Source organism: Pelophylax lessonae, assembly GCF_965119305.1.
Source record: "Pelophylax lessonae genome assembly, chromosome: 1".
Classification (NCBI taxonomy): domain Eukaryota; kingdom Metazoa; phylum Chordata; class Amphibia; order Anura; family Ranidae; genus Pelophylax; species Pelophylax lessonae.
Genome location: NC_138768.1, coordinates 494263955 through 494283741, shown reverse-complemented (window position 1 = coordinate 494283741; position 19787 = coordinate 494263955). Strand labels below are relative to the sequence as shown.

Genomic DNA, 19787 nt, shown 5'->3' with positions numbered 1-19787 from the left:
TCACTTCCCTTGGCTTTTCTTGTCTAAGTTCAGTTATCACTCCATGAGGGTAATATCCTCATGGTTCTTATACGAATACTTCTCTCAATCTGTTTATATTTTCATCACATCGCTACTTTGTATCAGTTTCATCTTGTACTGTCAACACTTCCTGCATGTGTCAATTCAACTAATGTTTTTATACATTCAATGAGCCCACTCACTTTCTTCACTCAAACCTTTATGTCACAGCACTTTTATTACTCTTTTTGCTTCTCATATGCATTAAGATCAGCACTTTTTCTTGGGTTCAAAGCCTCCCCCCGTTTTTTGTTTTTTCTTTTTCTGGTCATGCTCTCCCTTGCCTTTTTTTGATTTTGACACTGGCTCTGCGGAAATATACTTTTCATACATAATACCCCCTCCCCTTTTTTGGTATCACCTTGTGATACAATAAAGATATATTATTATTATTATTATTAATTATTATTATTATTATATACCATTAATATTTTTTCATAGTCTGATATTCTGATATATTCATTTATGTATTTTCAGCCAGTGTCACTTTATCTACAATCATCAAAAATACTCCCAACCCCCCCCCCTCTTTTATCACATATCTTTCCTCACCTGGCTCCCCACTGTGTTGCGGCATGGTCTTGCCCCTTCAGCTCCCGGATGAGACGTTGATACCCCCTCCTTTGGCAGCGCATACCAGTTTGATTCAGTTAGATGTAAGTGTGGTTTCCCTATTTGGGTTACACATTTTTTGAATCTTTATATTTTCTGTTCAACTTAACGCATAGCAGACATTTACATTTCATTTATAGAAACATAGAATGTGTCGGCAGATAAGAACCATTTGGCCCATCTAGTCTGCCCAATATATCTGAATCCTATGAATAGTCCCTGGCCCTATCTTATATGAAGGATAGCCTTATGCCTATCCCATGCATGCTTAAACTCCTTCACTGTATTTGCAGCTACCACTTCTGCAGGAAGGTTATTCCATGCATCCACTACTCTCTCAGTAAAGTAATACTTCCTCATATTACTTTTAAACCTTTGCCCCTCTAATTTAAAACTGTGTCCTCTTGTGGTAGTTTTTCTTCTTTTAAATATGCTCTCCTCCTTTACCGAGTTGATTCCCTTTATGTATTTAAAAGTTTTTATCATATCCCCTCTGTCTCTTCTTTCTTCCAAGCTATACATGTTAAGGTCCTTTAACCTTTCCTGGTAAGTTTTTTTTTTTTCCTGCAATCCATGTACTAGTTTAGTAGCTCTTCTCTTCCAAGCTATACATGTTAAGGTCCTTTACCCTTTCCTGGTAAGTTTTTTTTTTTCCTGCAATCCATGTACTAGTTTAGTAGCTCTTCTCTGAACTCTCTCTAGAGTATCTATATCCTTCTGGAGATATGGCCTCCAGTACTGCGCACAATACTCCAAGTGAGGTCTCACCAGTGTTCTGTACAGCAGCATAAGCACTTCTCTTTCTACTGCTTATACCTCTCCCTATACATCCAAGCATTCTGCTGGCATTTCGTGCTGCTCTATTACATTGTCTTCCCACCTTTAAGTCTTCTGAAATAATTACTCCTAAATCCCTTTCCTCAGATACTGAGGTCAGGACTGTGTCAAATATTCTATATTCTGCCCTTGGGTTTTTTTATAATTACAAAATGCTAGCTTTTTTATTTTTAATGATTTGGGCCACTTCTGCTGAGTACCACAGTGGTCTCTTCCTTTTTTTGCTTTTACTGACAAGTCTAATGCAATTTTCTGTTGCCTTCAATAATGCACCTTTTAAGTAGTCCCATTTCTCCTGGACTCCATGTAATCCGTTCCAGTCTGATAAGGACTCATTTATGACTAATTTCATTTTTGAAAAGTCTGTTTTTCTAAAATCTAAAACTTTTGTTTTTGTTTGGTGAGACTCTTTCACAGTTCTTATATTAAACCACACTGACTGGTGATCACTAGATCCCAAGGTTTCGCCTACAATGACATCATATACCGAATCCCCATTTGTGAATACCAAATCCAAAATGGCCTCCCTCCTGGTTGGCTCCTCAACCACTTGTTGCAGAGACAACCCCAGTAGGGAATTTAGAATATCTGTACTCCTGGTAGAACTTGCTATTTTGGTTTTCCAGTTTATATCTGGAAGATTGAAATCTCCCATAATGATGATAACTTCTCCTTTCATTGTCATTTTAGCAATTTCTTCAACTAGTAGATCTAGTTCTTTAACTTGACCAGGTGGTCTATATATCACACCTACACGAGTTACTGCATGATTAGCAAACTGCAACGTAACCCAAACTGACTCTATGTTGGCCTTACCAACTTGTATTAGGTTAGATTTAATGCTATCTTTCACATACAGGGCCAATCCTCCTCCTTTCTTGCCTTCTCTGTCTCTTCTGTATAAAGAGTACCCTGGTATGGTTATGTCCCAGTCATTTCTTTCATTAAACCATGTCTCCGTAACAGCCACTAAATCTACATTCTCAGATGCCATTATTGACCCAAGTTCATTGATTTTTTTTTACCTAAACTGCGAGCATTTGTAGACCGGACTCTGAGCTTATCATTTCTTAACCTCTGTGTTTCTGACCTGTTCTGGCATTGTTTCGGGGGGCAATTGGACTCTTGTATTTCCACTCTTTTGCCCCCCCCTTCCTAGTTTAAATACTCTTTCGCAAATTCTTGGAGTTGTTCACTAAGTACATTTGTTCCTGTGAGAGAAAGATGCAAACCATCTTTTTTGTACAGTTCCTTTCTATTCCAAGTAGAGCTATCATGAGAAACAAAGCCAAATCCTTGCTCTTGACACCATTTACTAACCATATGTTGAACTCCTTTATGCGCCTCTGCCTATCATTCTGAACATTATGCACAGGCAGAACTTCAGAAAATGAAATGGTGGATGCAAAATCCTGTACGTCATTACCAAGTGTGATAAAAGATTTTTTCACCTCTGACACTTCATTGCAAGCCAGGTCATTTGTCTCTAGATGGACAAGAACATCCACGTCCCCTTCCTGCTTTGCTTGCTTAACAATATTGATAATACGTCTTCTATCTCGTCTAGCAGTAGCACCAGGGAGACATCTCACAAAACCATTTTCTTTAAGCTCCACACTTCTTATGATTGAATCACCCAGCAACAGCTGCTTCCTTTTGAGACTTCACTTTATCTTTTTTGTCCTTGGCTGCAGTCTTGCATACATTAGACATAGGAGTCGATGGTTTCTCACCCTCTGTGCTTGAGTCCATATCCATGTTGTCCTTACATTCTGAGAGTGCTGCAAATGAATTTTGGAGAACCACCGACTGTGGGACATGTCTTCTATCCACCATTCTAAGTCTTCCAGAACCTACAGTAACCCATCTGCCATTTCTGGGGGTCCTCTGTGGCAGTGGCATTGCAGCAGTCCCAGCTGGAGTTTGTTTAACAGATAATTTAAATATCTCTCATTTCAAAAATGCAATTTCCTGCTGCAGTAAGGAGAATTGTCTACAGATCTGACAGCATCTGAATCTCCAAAGAGTGGAACATGAAATAAATGCACAATAATTCCTGCACTGAACCAAGTCTGCCACTTTAGAGGAGGAAAAAAAATAAAAAAATTTGTAAATTTAAGTCAAACAAATTTTACCTTTTTTTTTTTTTTTCCACCTTGCAGCCTACCTCCTGACTATCTCCTGACTATCTCCTGCAATATCTCTTCACTGTACTTAAAATGTTGTACTTGAATGGTGTACTTGCAGCTAATGAAAAATGAAAATTTTGTTCATTTTTAAAAAGAATCAGCTATATACTCCTGATGAGTGGCCGTAGGGACCCACGAAACGCGTAGAGTTTTTTTTTTTATACCAATTATTTATTGTCATGCAATATCTATGTTGATATGCTGTCACTATGTTTAAATTGCTGCAATGCTGCTATTTTTCCACTATGTTAAACATGTTTTATATGCTTGCAATCATGCCTGTGGTTATGTATATACATTTATGCCTACATTTATCCTATATTTTTATCTGATAATAAAATTTACTTTTTGACCTTCTATGACTATTGTATTTAACCTCATTCAAAGTCCCGTTAGGGCCACCTCTCTGTTGTTTTCACAGTTAAGCATGGTAGTGGGAGTGTCATGGTCTGGGGCTGCATGAGTGCTGCCAGCACTGGGGAGCTACAGTTCATTGAGGGAACCTTGAATACCAACATGTACTGTGACATACTGACACTGACACAGAGCATTATCCCCTCTCTTCGGGGACTGGACCGTAGGGCAGTATTCCAACTGTACATTGTAGCAAAGTGTAATTTCTTCAGTGTTGTCACATGAAAAGATCTAATAAAATATTTATAAAAATGCGAGGGGTGTACTCACTTTTGTGAGATGTTATTCTGTTTCCATTTCATCAGATTGGTGAGTTTCCTGGGGAATTCTGCGCCAGACCTCTGTAGGCCAGCTGTGTAAGCCTGCTTACCTGGTCCTTCGTTCAAAGTTTTCATAAGATCAAAGGAATTTTGACTGTCCTGTAAATTTCATATCTTAGAATTCAGTACAGCACACAGACCACCCACCCTCCCTTCCATTCCTTGGCTCTGCGCTGATTGTTAAAAATTTGTGGCTTTTTAAAGTGAGGTAAGATTATAAGGTAGGCACTCGGGAGGAGTCCTCTTGAAAGCTTAGCCAGTGTCCAACCTCCTGAAGGTAATAGTCTATAACCCAATATACCTGTATTTGAATACTTGGTCTGTGCCCTATACTGTATTCCAAGATATAGAATTTACAGGTAAGTAAACCTTTTTTTGCCAGTGTCCATTCACCTGACGGTAGCTTCATATATCCCAGTAGTGATTAAACAGCTGGTGTTTTCTACTGTATTCCAGGAAACTGATTTTGTTGGTCAAGTCAAAAATTCTGTTTTTCTTTCGTTCACTGACACACAGCTTCAAGTCTTCAGACCATTGGGCTTATGCTCTTGCTCTCGGAGTAGGACTATGGGGATTCCTTTTGGGTTACGCCCCTGGGGCAGTCCCTGAGGGTATACCATTACTTCCTGCTGTAGGACTTTGTTTTTTTTTCTGCCTAGTTCAGGAATAAGGACCTGGCTCTCTGCTGGGATCTGCGGTCCTGGCATTTTTTCCTTTTTAAATTGAATTTTTTTACTTTCTATTTTATTTTTGTTCCTGTGTGAACTACAATCAACTGCTCATGTGAGAACTACAATCAACAGCCGGACTGGGCAACGCGCTGGATATTCTAGATCCTTACAGTCTTCCCAGTCTGGCCTGCGAGCGTGACCCAACTACTAGCTCTGCGCTAAGTTGGCCGCGACCTAGTCCCACTGGACGGGGGCTGACTGGCGAGTGAAAACACCTCGCAAGGTCAAATAGCAACTGGTCAGGACAGCAATCATGACCAAAGTTGCAGCGTACCTCAGGCCGCAGCACCCACATTCCAAGATTCTGCGGTGGACTGCTGGGAGTGCGCCCGCCTGGTGACAGTGGTATGGTGGGTAGTGTCCCCCTTCCTTTCCTGCAGAATTGTTGGGGTGTTTGCAGACCCCCCTGGGGATGGTAGGCCCCCTTGTGTCCTTCCTTCCCCCTTGTGCTTCCCCCTCCTGGCAGAGTTCCCCTTTTAAATTTGAATGCCCTCACCTATTCCCTGTCCCCCCCGGCCCCTGTTCGGGGGCATGGGTGAAATTGGGTAGGGGGATTACATGGACTGGAGGAGCGATGGGTGATGCTGCTGTCAGTCCCGTTTTAGGAGTGTCCATACCTGGGTGCTGTGGGGACTCCCTAGGGGGTCCTCTCCTGGGGTCTGTACATTTTTTCCCTGGGGTCCAGGGTCCCGTACAGCGCCGGGTGGTACCACCATTTTTCTGTGGTCTCTTTGATTCCCGGTTCGACAGCCATGTTTCTGTAGTTCAGCGGCCATATTTTTATTTTCTTCTTAGACTTGCATTGGTGGCCATTTTCCTGTAGTCGGAGACAGTGCTGAGGCTCTGGGGGCCTCTAGTGTCAGGTCAGCATTTCCTCTTTCCAGCAGTGTGGCAGATCGTTTTGGCGCTTTCCAGCTCAGGTGAGTCTCTGGGGGTACACTATCCTTCCTTGCTGTATACAGTGCCGCGGGTTCTTGTAGTGCCACAGCGGTGCACAGGGGGGAGGGGCTCCCCATTTAAAGAAAAAAAAGTTTCTTTGCTGAGCAGTGGTTCCTCTTAACCCCTTTATGGTCATGGAGCCTGGGGAGCTAGTTTCACCACCTGATCCACTCCTGGAAGCTGTGGAACCCTCTGGGTCTCAGTCTGCCCTGGCAGCCGTGACGGCAGCCCTGCAGTTCCTAGTAGCCAAAGTAAATATGGCCCTATAAAGGAGACCTGGCAAGAAGCGCCCCCACCTTTACCTGTATCCTCTGCTTCCTGGATTCTGGCCGCCGCGGACGAGAGTCAGCCCACTGGGTCTGCGTACACGCACACTGAGTGCTCGAATAGTGAGGATGAGTCTACGTCCTTTGCAGCTGCGCAGCTGGTGGATGTCCTGATTGTATCAGTGCTGAAAACTTTAAAGTCGGATGACTCTGCTGCAGCTGAGTCGGCGACGCCAGTGCAATTTGCCACCTGCAAATCTTCCAAGGTGAATAAGGTTATTTCCTTTCCTGCCTATTTTGACAAGATTGTCACTAATCAGTGGGGTTCCCTGAAATGCATGGTTGGAATACCGAAGCGTTTTGCTAGAAGATATCCCTTTTGAGGAGTCTCTTCTGAAGAAACTGACGGTTCCACCATTGGTGGACTCTCAGGTTTCCCAGCTGAATAAGACCACACTTTTGCTGGTGGAAGATTCCCCGTCTTTTAAGGATCCTGTGGACAAAAGAGCAGAGGCTCTGGTCCGGTACCTTTTCACTGTGGCTGGTTCAATTTTAAGACCGGTATTTGCTATCATCTTGGTATCCCAGACCTTAACGAAATGGGCTAAGATTTTGCGCCAGGATCTGGAGGGGAGTCCATATCCTTCTGAGCTGGCAGATCGGTTGATCCTAGGGTTACAGTATATTTGTGATGCATCCCTGGATGCGGCCCCCCTGGCCGGTAGGGTTTCTGTGACAGCGGTGACCCTTCGCCGCATGATTGGTTGAAGTACTGGTCAGCTGACCAGGCTTCTAAAAAGGTACTGACTGATCTTCCCTTTGTAAGTGACCGTTTGTTCGAGAGAGTTGTTCGAGATATCATTAAGGGCCTTACAGGAGGCAAGAGTACTTTGCTTCCACCGGCTGCTAAGGGTAAGGAACTTCGCCATAATAGGGATCCCTTATTTTCGTCTCACAAGCGCCCATTTCGCCCGTCTTGATTGCAGGAAAAGGGCTCGAGATCCACCCGTAACTTTGGGGGGAGGCTCCAAAAGACCGTGGAATGGTAAGTCCAAAGCGGGCGCATCTGGTTCTGCAGACTAACCTTCCCCAGCCTAATGGGGCGCCCTCACCCCATCATCTTTGGGGAGACATCTTCGTCTTTCTCCGGGTCCGTGGGCCTTGCTCATTCAGGACAAATGGGTCTACGAACTGGTTCAATTACAAGATCAAGTTTCGGTCCTTGCCTCCAGCAAGGTTATTTACTTTCAATTTACGCCCGTCTCCGGAGTGGCTACAGGGCCTATATGGAGCAGTGCAGGACCTGTTAGCACAAGGAGTTATTGTGCCGGTTACAGAGTCGGAACGTTTCCAAGGTTTTTATCCCAATCTGTTTAAAGTTCCCAGAAAGGAAGGCAAGGTACGTCCGATCTTGGATCCCAAGGCTGTGAACCACTTTGCGTGTTCAGAAATTTCGGATGGAGCCCATCCTCACAGTAGTAGCTTTCCTTCATCAAGGAGGGTTGATGGCTTCTATCCATCTCAAGGACGCTTGCCTTCATATTCCAATATATGTCTGGCATCAGCAGTTTCTTCGTTTTGCCGTGGGCGAGGAGCAATTTCAATTCATGGCACTACTCTTTGGACTCGCTTCAGCTCCTCGAGTGTTCACAAAGGTTTTAGCCTTGTTACGTCAGAAGGGGGTCGCAGTACTGGGTTACCTGAACGATCTTCTGCGTGCAGAGTATTCTTCGGCTCTAGAAGCCGACTTTGAGGTTACGGTGCAAACTCTGCAGGAGTTCAGGTGGACACTGAATTCTCAGAAATCGGCACGGTCTCCATCCACAAAGCTGGACTACTTGGGTCTGACGCTGGACTGACTCAGCGTCAGTCCAGGTGTTTCTTCCTCCATAACTACTGAAGCAACTTGAGGCTCTTGTTGTCCAACCATCGATCGTCTCTCAGGACTTGAATGCAAGTCCTGGGTCTGATGGTCTCCACCTTCGAGGCAATTCTGTTTGCGCAGTTCCACACCAGACCATTGCAAAAGGAAATTCTGATCAAATGGAACAAGGATCCGCTGTCATTGGACAATCTGATTCTATTGAGTCGGGGGTTCGAGGGAGTCTGTCCTATGGTGGCTCCGCTCCCCGGCCCTGCGTCTGGGAAAATCCCTTCTTCCCCTGTATTGCACTGTAATTGCCACAGATGCCAGTCTGTCCGGATGGGGAGGTTTCTTGGGAGTGTGTTCGGCCCAAGGTGTCTGGAGGAGTCCAGGTTGTCGATCAACATCCTGGAAATTCGGGCGATCAGACTGTCTCAGTGGACGGATCGTCTGCAGGGACACCCTGTGCGAATACAATCGGACAATGCTGAGGCTGTGCTGTGATGTCAATCATCAAGGGGGCACAAAGAGTGACCCGGCAGCCCGGGAAGTGGCCGGCATCTTGAGGTGGGCAGAACGATATGTTCCAGCCCTCTCTGCTGTGCACATTCCGGGGTTGGAGAATTGGCAAGCGGACTATCTCAGTCAGCAAACGTTGAATCTGGGAGACTGGTCTCTTCATCCGGAGGTTTTTCATCAACTCTGTCTTCGGTGGGGGACCCCCCGATGTGGACCTTCTGGCTTCCCGTCTCAATGGAAAGGTGCAGAGGTTCGTGTCAAGGTCTCGGAATCCTCTGGCTGACGTTCTGGTGGCCCATTGGGGTCAGTATCATTTGATTTACGCCTTTCTTTAAATTCAACTTCTGTCGAGACTGCTATGCAGAATCGAGGTAGAAGGAATTCCAGTCATTCTGGTGGCACCAGACTGGCCTCGCCGGTCCTAGTACGCAGGCCTGGTAAGGCTGAGAGCAGACCTCCCTTGGAAACTCCCACTCAGGGAAGATCTTCTGTCTCGGGGACCATCCTGCTTTACAGTTGTTGGCTTTAACGGCGTGGCTATTGAAAGCCAGGTGCTAAAGGACAGAGGGCTGTTGGAGTCGGTGATTCCTACACTGCTGAGGGCTGGAAAATCTAATTCCGGGAAGGTTTATCATTGAGTTTGGAAGGTGTACATTACTTGGTGTGAGTCGCAGGGGGTTTCTCCCCGCTCCTTTTCTTTCTGAGTCTCGCCTGTTGGAGTTTCTACAATTTGGTGTAGATCAACAATAGGCCTTGGCTAATTTTTTTCCAAAGGCTGTTGGAGGTGAAAATCTTGGTTCACACCTTTTGTGCAGGGAGTTCGCCATCTGGCTCCTCCGGTGCGATGCCTGGTACCTCCGTGAGATCTCAATTCGGTTCTGTCGGTGCTTCAAAGGCCTACCTTTTGAAAATATTTGAGAAATTCCTCTGCTCACTCTGTCGCAGAAGGTGGCTTTCTTAGTAGCTATTACTTTCGCACGTCCGAGTTGGCTGCATTGTCCTGCGTTGTCACCTTACTTGGTGATTAATAGATACAAAGTGGTGTTACGACCCTGTCAGACGTTCCTTCCTAAGGTTGTTCCGGGGTTCCATTTGAATGAGGACATTGGGCTATCGTCCTTATGTCCTAAACCTAAACATCCTAAGGAAATTGCCTTACATTCCTTAGATGTGGTAAGAGCGTTTCCGGTTTACCTGGCAGTGACTGAACTAATTAGGAAATCCGATTCTTTGTTCTTACAGATGGACCTCGTAAGGGGCAGGCCACATCTGCTGCGACCATTTCCAAGTGGATCAGGCAGACGGCGGTGCAGGTTACTCCATTAAGGGTCAGGTTCCTCATAGTTACATAGTTACATAGTTAGTGAGGCTGAAAAAAGACACAAGTCCATCCAGTTCAACCTATGATGTGTGTGTGTGTTTGCTTTTAACCGTACATTGTATACCCCTGTATGTTGTGGTCTTTAAGGTGTCCACCCAATAGTTTTTTGAAACTATCAATGCTCCCCGCTGATACGACTGCTTGCGGAAGAGAATTCCACATCCTTACCGCTCTTACAGTGAAGAACCCCTTACGCACTTTAAGGTTAAACCGCCTTTCCTCAAGTTTTAGTGAGTGGCCACGTGTCTTATTGTATCTCCTTTCTCTGAATAGTTTGTTCCTTATGCTAGGGTCGCCAGTACAGTATTTGTACATTGATATCATATCCCCCCTCAATCGTCTCTTCTCCAGAGAGAATAAGTTCAGTGCTTGTAGTCTTTCCTCATAGCTGATGTCCTCCATTCCCCTAATTATTTTTGTTGCCCTTCTCTGGACTTTCTCCAGTTCCAGCACATCCTTCCTGAGGACCGGTGCCCAGAACTGGACAGCATACTCCAGATGTGGCCGGACCAGAGTTTTGTAGAGTGGAAGAATAATCTCTTTATTTCTGGAGTGAATCCCCTTTTTTATACAACCCAGTATTCTGTTGGCTTTGCTTGCAGCGGCTTGGCATTGCATGCCACTTCCAAGCCTGTTGTCTACCAGTACCCCCAGGTCCCTTTCCATCCTAGACTCACCCAGAGGTTCCCCCCCTAGTGAGTAGCTTGCTTTCTGGTTTCTGGCCCCCAAGTGCATTACTTTACATTTTTCTACATTAAATCTCATCTGCCATGTAGTTGCCCACCCCGTTATTTTGTTCAGGTCTGCTTGCAAGATTTCCACATCCTGCATAGAAGATGTTGGCATGCCTAATTTAGTATCATCTGCAAATACTGAGATTGTACTAGATATCCCCTCCTCTAGATCATTTATGAATAAATTAAACCGGATTGGTCCCAGGACAGAACCCTGGGGGACCCCACTTTCCACACCCGCCCAATCAGAGTACTCCCCATTAATCACCACCCTCTGGACTCTCCCCTGGAGCCAGTTCTCTATCCAGGTACTCACCTTATGATCCATACCTACCTTCCTTAGTTTGTACAGTAAGCGTTTGTGGGGAACGGTGTCAAAGGCCTTTGCAAAGTCCAGATACACCACATCCACAGGCTTACCTTTATCTAAGTGGCAGCTCACTTCATCGTAGAAGGTTAATAGATTGGTTTGGCATGAACGATTTTTCATGAATCCATGCTGATTACTACTTATAATACCGTTTTCATTACTAAAGTCTTGTATGTGGTCCCTTATCATCCCCTCCAAAATTTTGCAGACTACTGATGTTAGGCTGACCGGTCTATAGTTACCCGGAATATATCTCGGCCCCTGTTTAAATATTGGTACCACGTTGGCTTTTTTACAATCAGCTGGCACCATACCTGTCTGTAAACTATCCTTAAAGATCAAGAATAATGGTCTGGCAATCACCTGGCTGAGCTCATTAAGAACCCTTGGGTGCAAGCCATCCGGTCCCGGGGATTTATTTATGTTAAGTTTCTCTAGTTTAGCTCTAAGTCTATCCTCTGTTAGCCATGGCGGCACTTCCTGAGGTGTATTATTTAGTTCCTCCTTTCCCTGTTGAAGCGCATTCTACGAGGGCACTTAGTGCCTCCTGGGCCTTCTGTCTTCAGGCGTCAGTGGTTCAGGTGTGCAAGGTGGCTACTTGGTCGTCTGTACACACATTCACAAAATTTTGGATATAAAAGTGGATGTACTCTCTTCTTCGGATGCAGCGTTTGGCCACAAAGTTTTGCAGGTTGCGATTTCGGAGGCTTCCACTTCTTGAGGTTGAAATTTTTTTTTTGGTGGTCTCCGGTTGTTACATGGTTGGCTGTTGGCCTTGTTGGGAATTCACCGTTTGCTGTGTTTTTTCCTACCCCTCATGTTGCACTGCTTTGGGACATTCCAATGGTCTGAAAACTTGAAGCTGTGTCTGTCAGTCAATCTCAGAGAAAAGTATTTAACGCTAGGACAAAAATCCAGTTTCACCTCTTTGTGGAAAGCAGAACTCACAAACAACTTCAAAAAGATCCAGATATGCATCATTCGCACAGTTCCTAAAAGATTTGAAACTGTTGCTTTTATACAAATGTATGTGTTCAAAGAGGTATTTGTAAGTATGTTAAAATGTATGTGATTATATTTGTAATTGTTGTCCATCGTGTTGACAGACAGACCCAGAGAACACAGATTATGCCATGGAGCATGGAGCTACACGCAACTTCCAAGCAGAAAAACTTATTGAAGAAGAAGAGAAGCGATTTCAGAAGGAAAGAGAAGAGGAGGAGCTCAATAACCCAATGAAGGTACCAAACAATAATGAATGTATGGAAAATTAGCAAATCGGTTTGTCCCGGAGCTGTTTCTACACCATCAGTAAAAGTAAAAAGAGATCTTGGGAGGAAAATCTCATTATAAAACTATTATACAAAGTGTTTGCATGGATTGGACCCCTGCAGAGAGTGTTTTGCATTTTGGGTAGCAAAGAATTACAGTGGGGGAAATGAGCAGGTTACAGAGAGGGAAAAGTGCATACTCGGAAAATAGTCTGAAAGAAGACATTTATGAATTGGCTAGGACAGGACTTCCCAAACCTTTTTTGGGCCGAGACCCACTTCTCAATACAGTTATTTTTCGGGACCCACTTGCTTGTAATTGAATATTGTAAAGCACCTGATCATTAAGGGGGAAAATCCTTGCGGTCCAGAAGTGGTTAAACCTGCAGGAGGACCAGTGTTTTTATTTGTAAATTACTTTACTACTGCTTTAGGCCTGGTTCACATGTATGCGGGTTGGCGGCCTACATTTGCACAGGCATAGCAGCCCATTAATTTGAATGGGCTGCTATGTCCTAGTTTTACGCAGAAAAAAGGTGCATGCAGCATTTTAAAAAAATGCAGTGGCCTTGAAATCCATCCTGCTTTTGCACATGCTACTTACCTGCAGTTCCTGCACTGGCAAGCTTTCTGCGTTTTTTATATACGTGGGCCCAGTATTTAAAAACACAGTTTTCATGTGTAGGAACTGCAGGTAAGTTGCATGGTGTAAAAGCAGGATGGATTTTACGGCCACTTTTGTTTAATTCGGCATGCACCTTTTTTTTAGCGGAAAACGCAGGCATAGCAGCCCATTCGAATCAATGGGCTGCTATGCCTGTGCATATGTGGGTCGCAAACACGCATACATGTTAATCAGGCCTAAAATAAGCCATCAAGCAGTGTCTGGCCTTCCTGATGACTAGTCCTAGCGCTCCGATCCGATGTACTGCACTCTTATAACGACTCCACTCAGTCCGACTCCTACCCTGAGGCACCGCCTCACGTACAGAACACAGCACGCACGGCAAGGGGTGGGGTCAGAGTGTCAGTGGAGCTCAAGGCCCTGCCTGCTCCTTGTAACACAGTGCGCTTCAGATGCCTGACCGCTCTCAGTAAAATATGCCGGCGACCCACTCAAACACAGCTCGTGACCCACAGTTTGGGAACTCCTGTGCTAGGAGAAGCCTTTTAGGCATTTTCTTTGACCCCATAAGCCAAACAGAAACCAGATGTTATACCTCTGTATGTGAAAAAGTTAAATTGAATAATATGCATATACTTCTGTTATAGGTTCTCGAAAATAGGACAAAAGACTCCAAAATGGAGATGGATGTATTAGAAAATTTGCAGGAGTTGAAGGAGCTGAACCAGCGGCAAGCAAATGTGGACTTTGATTCTATGTTGGTTCACTACAGAGAAACCGAGGAGGAAATTAAAAGAAGACAGGAAGAGGAAGATGAAAATGAGATGAGGTAAATAGTTGAATTGAGTGGAAACTAGTACCATATTTTGCATGGAAATCTGTATTAATAAATTTTATTACATGGAAATTCTATAGGTCAATGCTGAATGAAGCTCGGAAAAGGCAGCGAACAGTGGACTCTGATTCTGATGAAGAATATCCCCCTATTTCTCTCAAGCAGCCTGTGGACACCTTTCAAACTGATATTCAGGCAAAGGTAATTAACATTTTCCACCCATCCATTAAATAATTTTTTCTTTACAGTGTGGAATAGCAAGTGAACAGGTGAGTGATGGCATGAAACACAGAAGGGTATGCAAAAAATACAGTGGGTGCACTGTTTTTCAACATTTTTAGCTAGTTGTAATTCATGTATAAGGTTTAAATTTCATTGGCATAGTAAACAGTATCCCCGTTTCTATGAGCAAGATGTGATTTTAGGCATATATATAAACAAAAATGCAATACAGTAGAGCTAGGTTCTACCCTTTCCGGTCTATACAAAAAAAAAAAGTTTTAGATAAAATGTAAGAAAAATATATATTTATATTTGATCCTTCCGTTCTGTTTGCTGCTTCAACATAGTCTTCAACAAAGTCAGAATTTAATTTCTGTGATGGATGCGGCATCAGACCCTGACCACCTTCACCATCTTGTGACAAAAGACTGGTCAAGCTCACACTACAGTATCACCTATATGCAACAGTTGCACTCTCAGCCCCTCACCCTGCACAAAGATTTATCAGCTCGTGGAACCTCACCCTGCACAAAGATTTATCAGCTTGGGGAACCACAATCTAAGTGCTGGCTGACTGAGAGTGATCATTGCTGGGTTTCTGGGTTTAACTACCCAGTTAACTCTTTATTCTACCACCGCATATTTTGTTGTAAATATCAAACGTTTACAATATTAGCAAGAACATTTATGACTTAAAATAAATATAACACACACTGTCACCACAGACGGGTAAATCCAAACATTTAACATATGGTAATGCCAGGGTTCGTACGGTCATGAAAATCCTGGAAAAGTCATGGGATTTTGACATGACACTTTCCAGGCCTGGAAAAGTCCTGGAAAATGACTAAACTTACAAAGTTTTGGAAAAGTCATGGAAAAGTGTTGTGCAACTATTTATTTTTGTCTCGGGGCCCCCTGTATTCTGTGGGAGCAGGGGACAGTAAGTGGACTATTTTCTCTGTTTCGGGTTTAGGCGGATTAATCAGCCGCAGCGCTGAAGCCTGATCACTGGTCTCCAATATGAATAGACCGTGACAGGCTGGGAACCCTGCGGTGGATTGATCCGCTGAAACCTGAAACTGAGAAATCGTGCATTTACTGTCCCGCTCTCAGGGACATACGGGGGGCGCGCACTGGGGGTGTCAGGCCGACTGCTTCTCTGTGCTTTGGAATGTAAAAGCCGACTGCCCGTGTTGTGGTATGTGATATGGAATGTAAAAGCCGACTGCCCGTACTGTGGTATGTGAACTGCCCTTACTGTGGTATGTGCTATGGAATGTAAAAGCCACTGCCTGTACTGTGATATGGAATGTAGAAGCCACTGCCCGTGTTGTGGAATGTGTTGTGGAATGTGTTGTGGAATGTGTTGTGGAATGTGTTGTGGAATGTGCTGTGGAATGTGCTGTGGAATGTGCTGTGGAATGTGCTGTGGAATGTGCTGTGGAATGTGCTGTGGAATGTGCTGTGGAATGTGCTGTGGAATGTGCTGTGGAATGTGTTGTGGAATGTAGAAGCAGACTGCTTCTCTCCCGTGCTGCAGAAGATATTCTCTCTCTCTCTCTCGCCTTAATTATCAAGCAGCAGCCTAATAGACATATTAAAAGTCACCTCCAAATCAATATTACCCCTCCATCTTTTTCCCCTTAAAAAGAAAAATAAGATTGCAGAAATAATTAAGACTCCCCCCACACACAGACACACACATATCCCAGATTAATTAACCCATCCAGTGCTGTAATAATTGGATTGGTGAGCTATTGGCTCCAATGGTTAATGTGCAGGGTTGACGGGTTTTTTATGCTGTTAATTACAAACTTTTATTAACTCAGTATCTTTTCATTATTATTAATTATTAATTCAGTATCTATTCAGTATCAGTGAGCTGCATTAGTGCAACCAGTATCAGTGTTAGTGCAACCAGTGTTAATTAACACTGACACTGGTGCCACTAATGCAGCAGAAAGGGGTTAATTAACTGCCACTGGTCGGTCATTAATGCATCAGTGACCAGTGGTAATACATTAACCCCCTCATGCTGCATAATACAAATACCATGGGTAATTAACCTTGCCTACTATTTTAAAAATAATTGGGGGGGAAAAAAAACGTCATTTTCTGTTTGGGTGTTCTTTTGGCCCCCCCAGTACTCTTTTAGCCTTCCCTGCTCTTAGCCCCCTCCGTGCTCTTATTCTGGCTCCCCCATTGCTCTCCACCCCCCTGTGCTCCCTGGCTCCCCCCTCAGTGATTTTCTGTTCCCCCCCAGACAGTGCTCTCCACTCCCCTGTGCCTTCCAACCCCCCTGCAATGCTTTCCAAACCCCCCCTTAATTCTCCCTCTTTCCCCCCCCCCCCCATGCCCTTCAGCTCATCCAGTGCTCTCTGCTTCCCCTGTGCTCTCCGGCCCCCCCTAGTCCTCTTCTATCTTACCTTATCTCACCTAAGAGGAGGTCAGTGACAGTGCTGCCCAGCCAGTCTGAGGGGGGGTCACTGATGTAAGGGGGCACTGTTATAAAGGTTCCTCCTTATATCAGGACCCCCCTCCCTTCCTTAGTGCATTCTCTCTGTGGAAAGTGGTCTCTGGTCACCAGAGTCCCCCCTACATCAGAGTTCTCAGCTTTTTCACCCGTGCGCCTGAAGTGACACCCGCTCCCAGCTGTGGCAGTGGTGCTTCCATCTCATCCACTGTAAAACAAGGGACCATTTTGAGTCACGCTGTATTCAGAAACGAAACCCCTAACTGCAGAGGTACTGTACACTACAAAGATTGTCATTTATTTTAGTGAAAATATGCTGGGTGTGACATGGATTTTCTTCTTATTTAACATGTATATATAGACATTTCATGAAACTTTAGGTCATGAATATTTACGTGAAGTCATGGAAAAGTCATGGAAAAGTCATGGAATTTTCTTGGTAAAAATGTGTATGAACCCTGTAATGCTCTTTCAAGAGACAGGGATTCTCGAAGTTCTGCGTTAGTGCATCAGAGATCATTTTACAATTTAAAAAATATATAACCACTTGCATTCCGCCCACAGTACTTTTACTGCGGACGGCCGTCACTGGCAGGCTGGTTGAAGTACATGTATGTCATCCAGCCTGCTCCTCATTGCAGGTGTGGTGATCACAATTTCAACAAAACTGTTCTCAATTCAGTCTGATAAGCTTGTTGGGAAGAGGCCCTTGTCCCCATTAACATGGGGACAAAGTGCTTTGGGGGGGGGTCAGAGTCAGAGGGCATGTGGTCTGTTATGGTTCAGGAGGAAGGGGGGACTCTCACTCATCCCCTCCCTTTCCTTACCTGCAAGGCTGCATGCCTGGATGAGGGTCTGGTATGGATTTGGGGGGGGGGGGGAGTCCACGCCTTTTTAAAAAAATGTTGGTGTGATCCGAAGGGCCTGGTATGTATTTTACATTCAGCTCTCAGCTGACAGCTGATAACTCATCAGTTGTTAGGGACACCTGCTCCTTAACAACCAGTTAGACAGCCGGTGGTAAGGATGCCGACAAATTGCCGCAGGCTTTTGCTACTCAAATACCGCATGACTTCATAGAATGACTCATGCGTTATTTTAGTAGCGTTTTTAGTGCATGCTAAAAAACTTGCTATGCGGTATCTTACCGCATACTGAGATGCAGTAAGATATCGTGTGTATATTTGTGAATAGAGCCCACTGTCACCAGTCAGTGTCCCTGAACACAGCCGCACATGAAGCTGTACTGTACAGGTGACAGTATGTTAAAAAAAAATACATTTCCCTTTCGTTCACTGATGGACACAGCTTCAAGTCTTCAGACCATTGGGCTTTATGCCTTCTCTCTCTAGGAGTAGGACTAGACGGAAACCTTTTTGGTCAGTCCCAGAGGGTATACCAACACTTCCTGCTGTAGGACTCCAGTTTTTTTTTCTGCCTAGTCCGGAGTAAAACCTGGCTCTCTGCTGGGATCTGCGTTCTTGGCATTTTTTGTATTTTTTTAATGGAATTTTTTACATTTTTCTTTATTTTTGTTCCTGTGTGAACTACAATCAACTGTTCCTGTGTGAACTTAATCAACAGCTGGACTGGGCAACACACTGGATATCCTAGATCCTTACGGTCTTCCCAGTCTGGCCTGCGAGAGCGACCCAACTATTAGCTTCGCGCTAGGTTGGCCACGACATGGACGGGGGCTGACCGGTGAGTGAAACCACTCGTGAGGTTGCATAGCCCTGGTCACGACGGCAGTCCCAACCCGAGCCGCAGCGTACCTCAGGCCGCAGCATCCCCATTCCAAGATGGTGCCGTGGACTGCTGGGAGTGGTGCCTGCGGTATGATGAGTAGTGTCCCCGCTCCTTTCCTACAGAATTGCTGGGGTGATCACAGACCCCCCTGGGGATGGTAGGCCTCTTCTGTGCATTTGCTCCCCCTTGTGTTTCATCCTTCTCCTTTGCGAGGTTCCCTGCTAAGTAGGTGCCCTCATCTGTTGCCCCCCCGGCCGCTTGTGGGAGCATGGGTGAATTTGGGTAGAGGGGCTGCATGGTGCTGGGCAGGAGGAGCGGTGGGTGATGCTGCTGTTGGCCCCCTGTAGGGGGTGTCCGTACCTGGGACCTGCGGGGGGGGGGGTCCCCTCCTGGTGTCTGTGAGTTTTTCCCTGGGGTCCAGGGTCCCATACAGCGCCGCGTGGTGCTGCCATTTTGGCTTCCGCGGCCATGTTTGTGTAGTCCAGCGGCCATGTTTTTGGTTTCCCCATAGTTTCGATAGCGGCCATTTTCCTGTAGTCTGATCCAGTGCTGAGGATTCAGGGACCGCTAGTGTCAGATCAGCATTTCCTCTTCCACTTTCCAGCAGTGTGGCAGACCGTTTTGGCGCTCTCCAGCTCGGGTGGTGAGTCTCTGGGGATATCTATCCTTCCTCTGCTGTATACAGCACCACAGGTGCGCTGATTCTTGTAATGCCCCAGCGGTGCACAGGGGGGAGGGGCCTCCCGTTTAAAAAAAAAAAAAGTTTTCTCCACCGTTTATCGACAGACGCAGCTCCATCTCTTCAGAGACCCATTGGGTTATGCTCCTCAAATCAGGAATAGGCACTAGGCAGGAAGAGAGTCTAACCGTGCCTATGGGGCTGTCACTGGAGGCATAACTCCACACACTCTATCATCAATCAGTTTGTTTCTGCCTAGTTTTAGGACCTAGCTGCCTGCTGGGACTATGCTCTTCGCTTTTAATAGAGAAATTTTTGTTAGTTGGTATTTTTTTATTTTTTGCACAAAATAGTTCCTGACAGACCAAGATCCAGAGGAACTACAAGCAACAGCTGGCTGTAGTTTCGCACTGGATAATCTAGATCCTTAAGGTCTCCCAGCCTGGCCAGTGAGCGTGAGCAGGTTATAGTCCAGAACTAGGCCTTGCCACGACAGTGCCCCGACGGATGGAGACGAGCATGCGAGTGGACCGTCTCAATGGGACGCGACGCCCTCAGTCGCTGCTTCCTCCTGGCTGACAGCACCCCCATCCCGGTTGGGAGGCGATCGGTTTTCAGTGTGGCGGCCACCTAGTATTGTGGTATGGGGAGTAGATTGTCCCCCCAAAACCGCTGGTGGTCTTGGGGTGGACGT

At 45.3% G+C, this 19787-nt stretch overlaps 1 protein-coding gene across 1 annotated transcript in view; it reads left to right on the top strand.

Moving 5' to 3' along the window:
• The window catches only part of YJU2 (YJU2 splicing factor homolog), a 160456-nt gene that overhangs the window by 81250 nt on the left and 59419 nt on the right, over positions 1-19787 (top strand). Inside the window, exons 4-6 of the mRNA XM_082274385.1 lie at positions 12343-12477; positions 13780-13961; positions 14048-14168. Coding sequence (XP_082130511.1) covers positions 12343-12477; positions 13780-13961; positions 14048-14168 — 438 coding nt within the window. The remainder of the gene's footprint in view (positions 1-12342; positions 12478-13779; positions 13962-14047; positions 14169-19787) is intronic.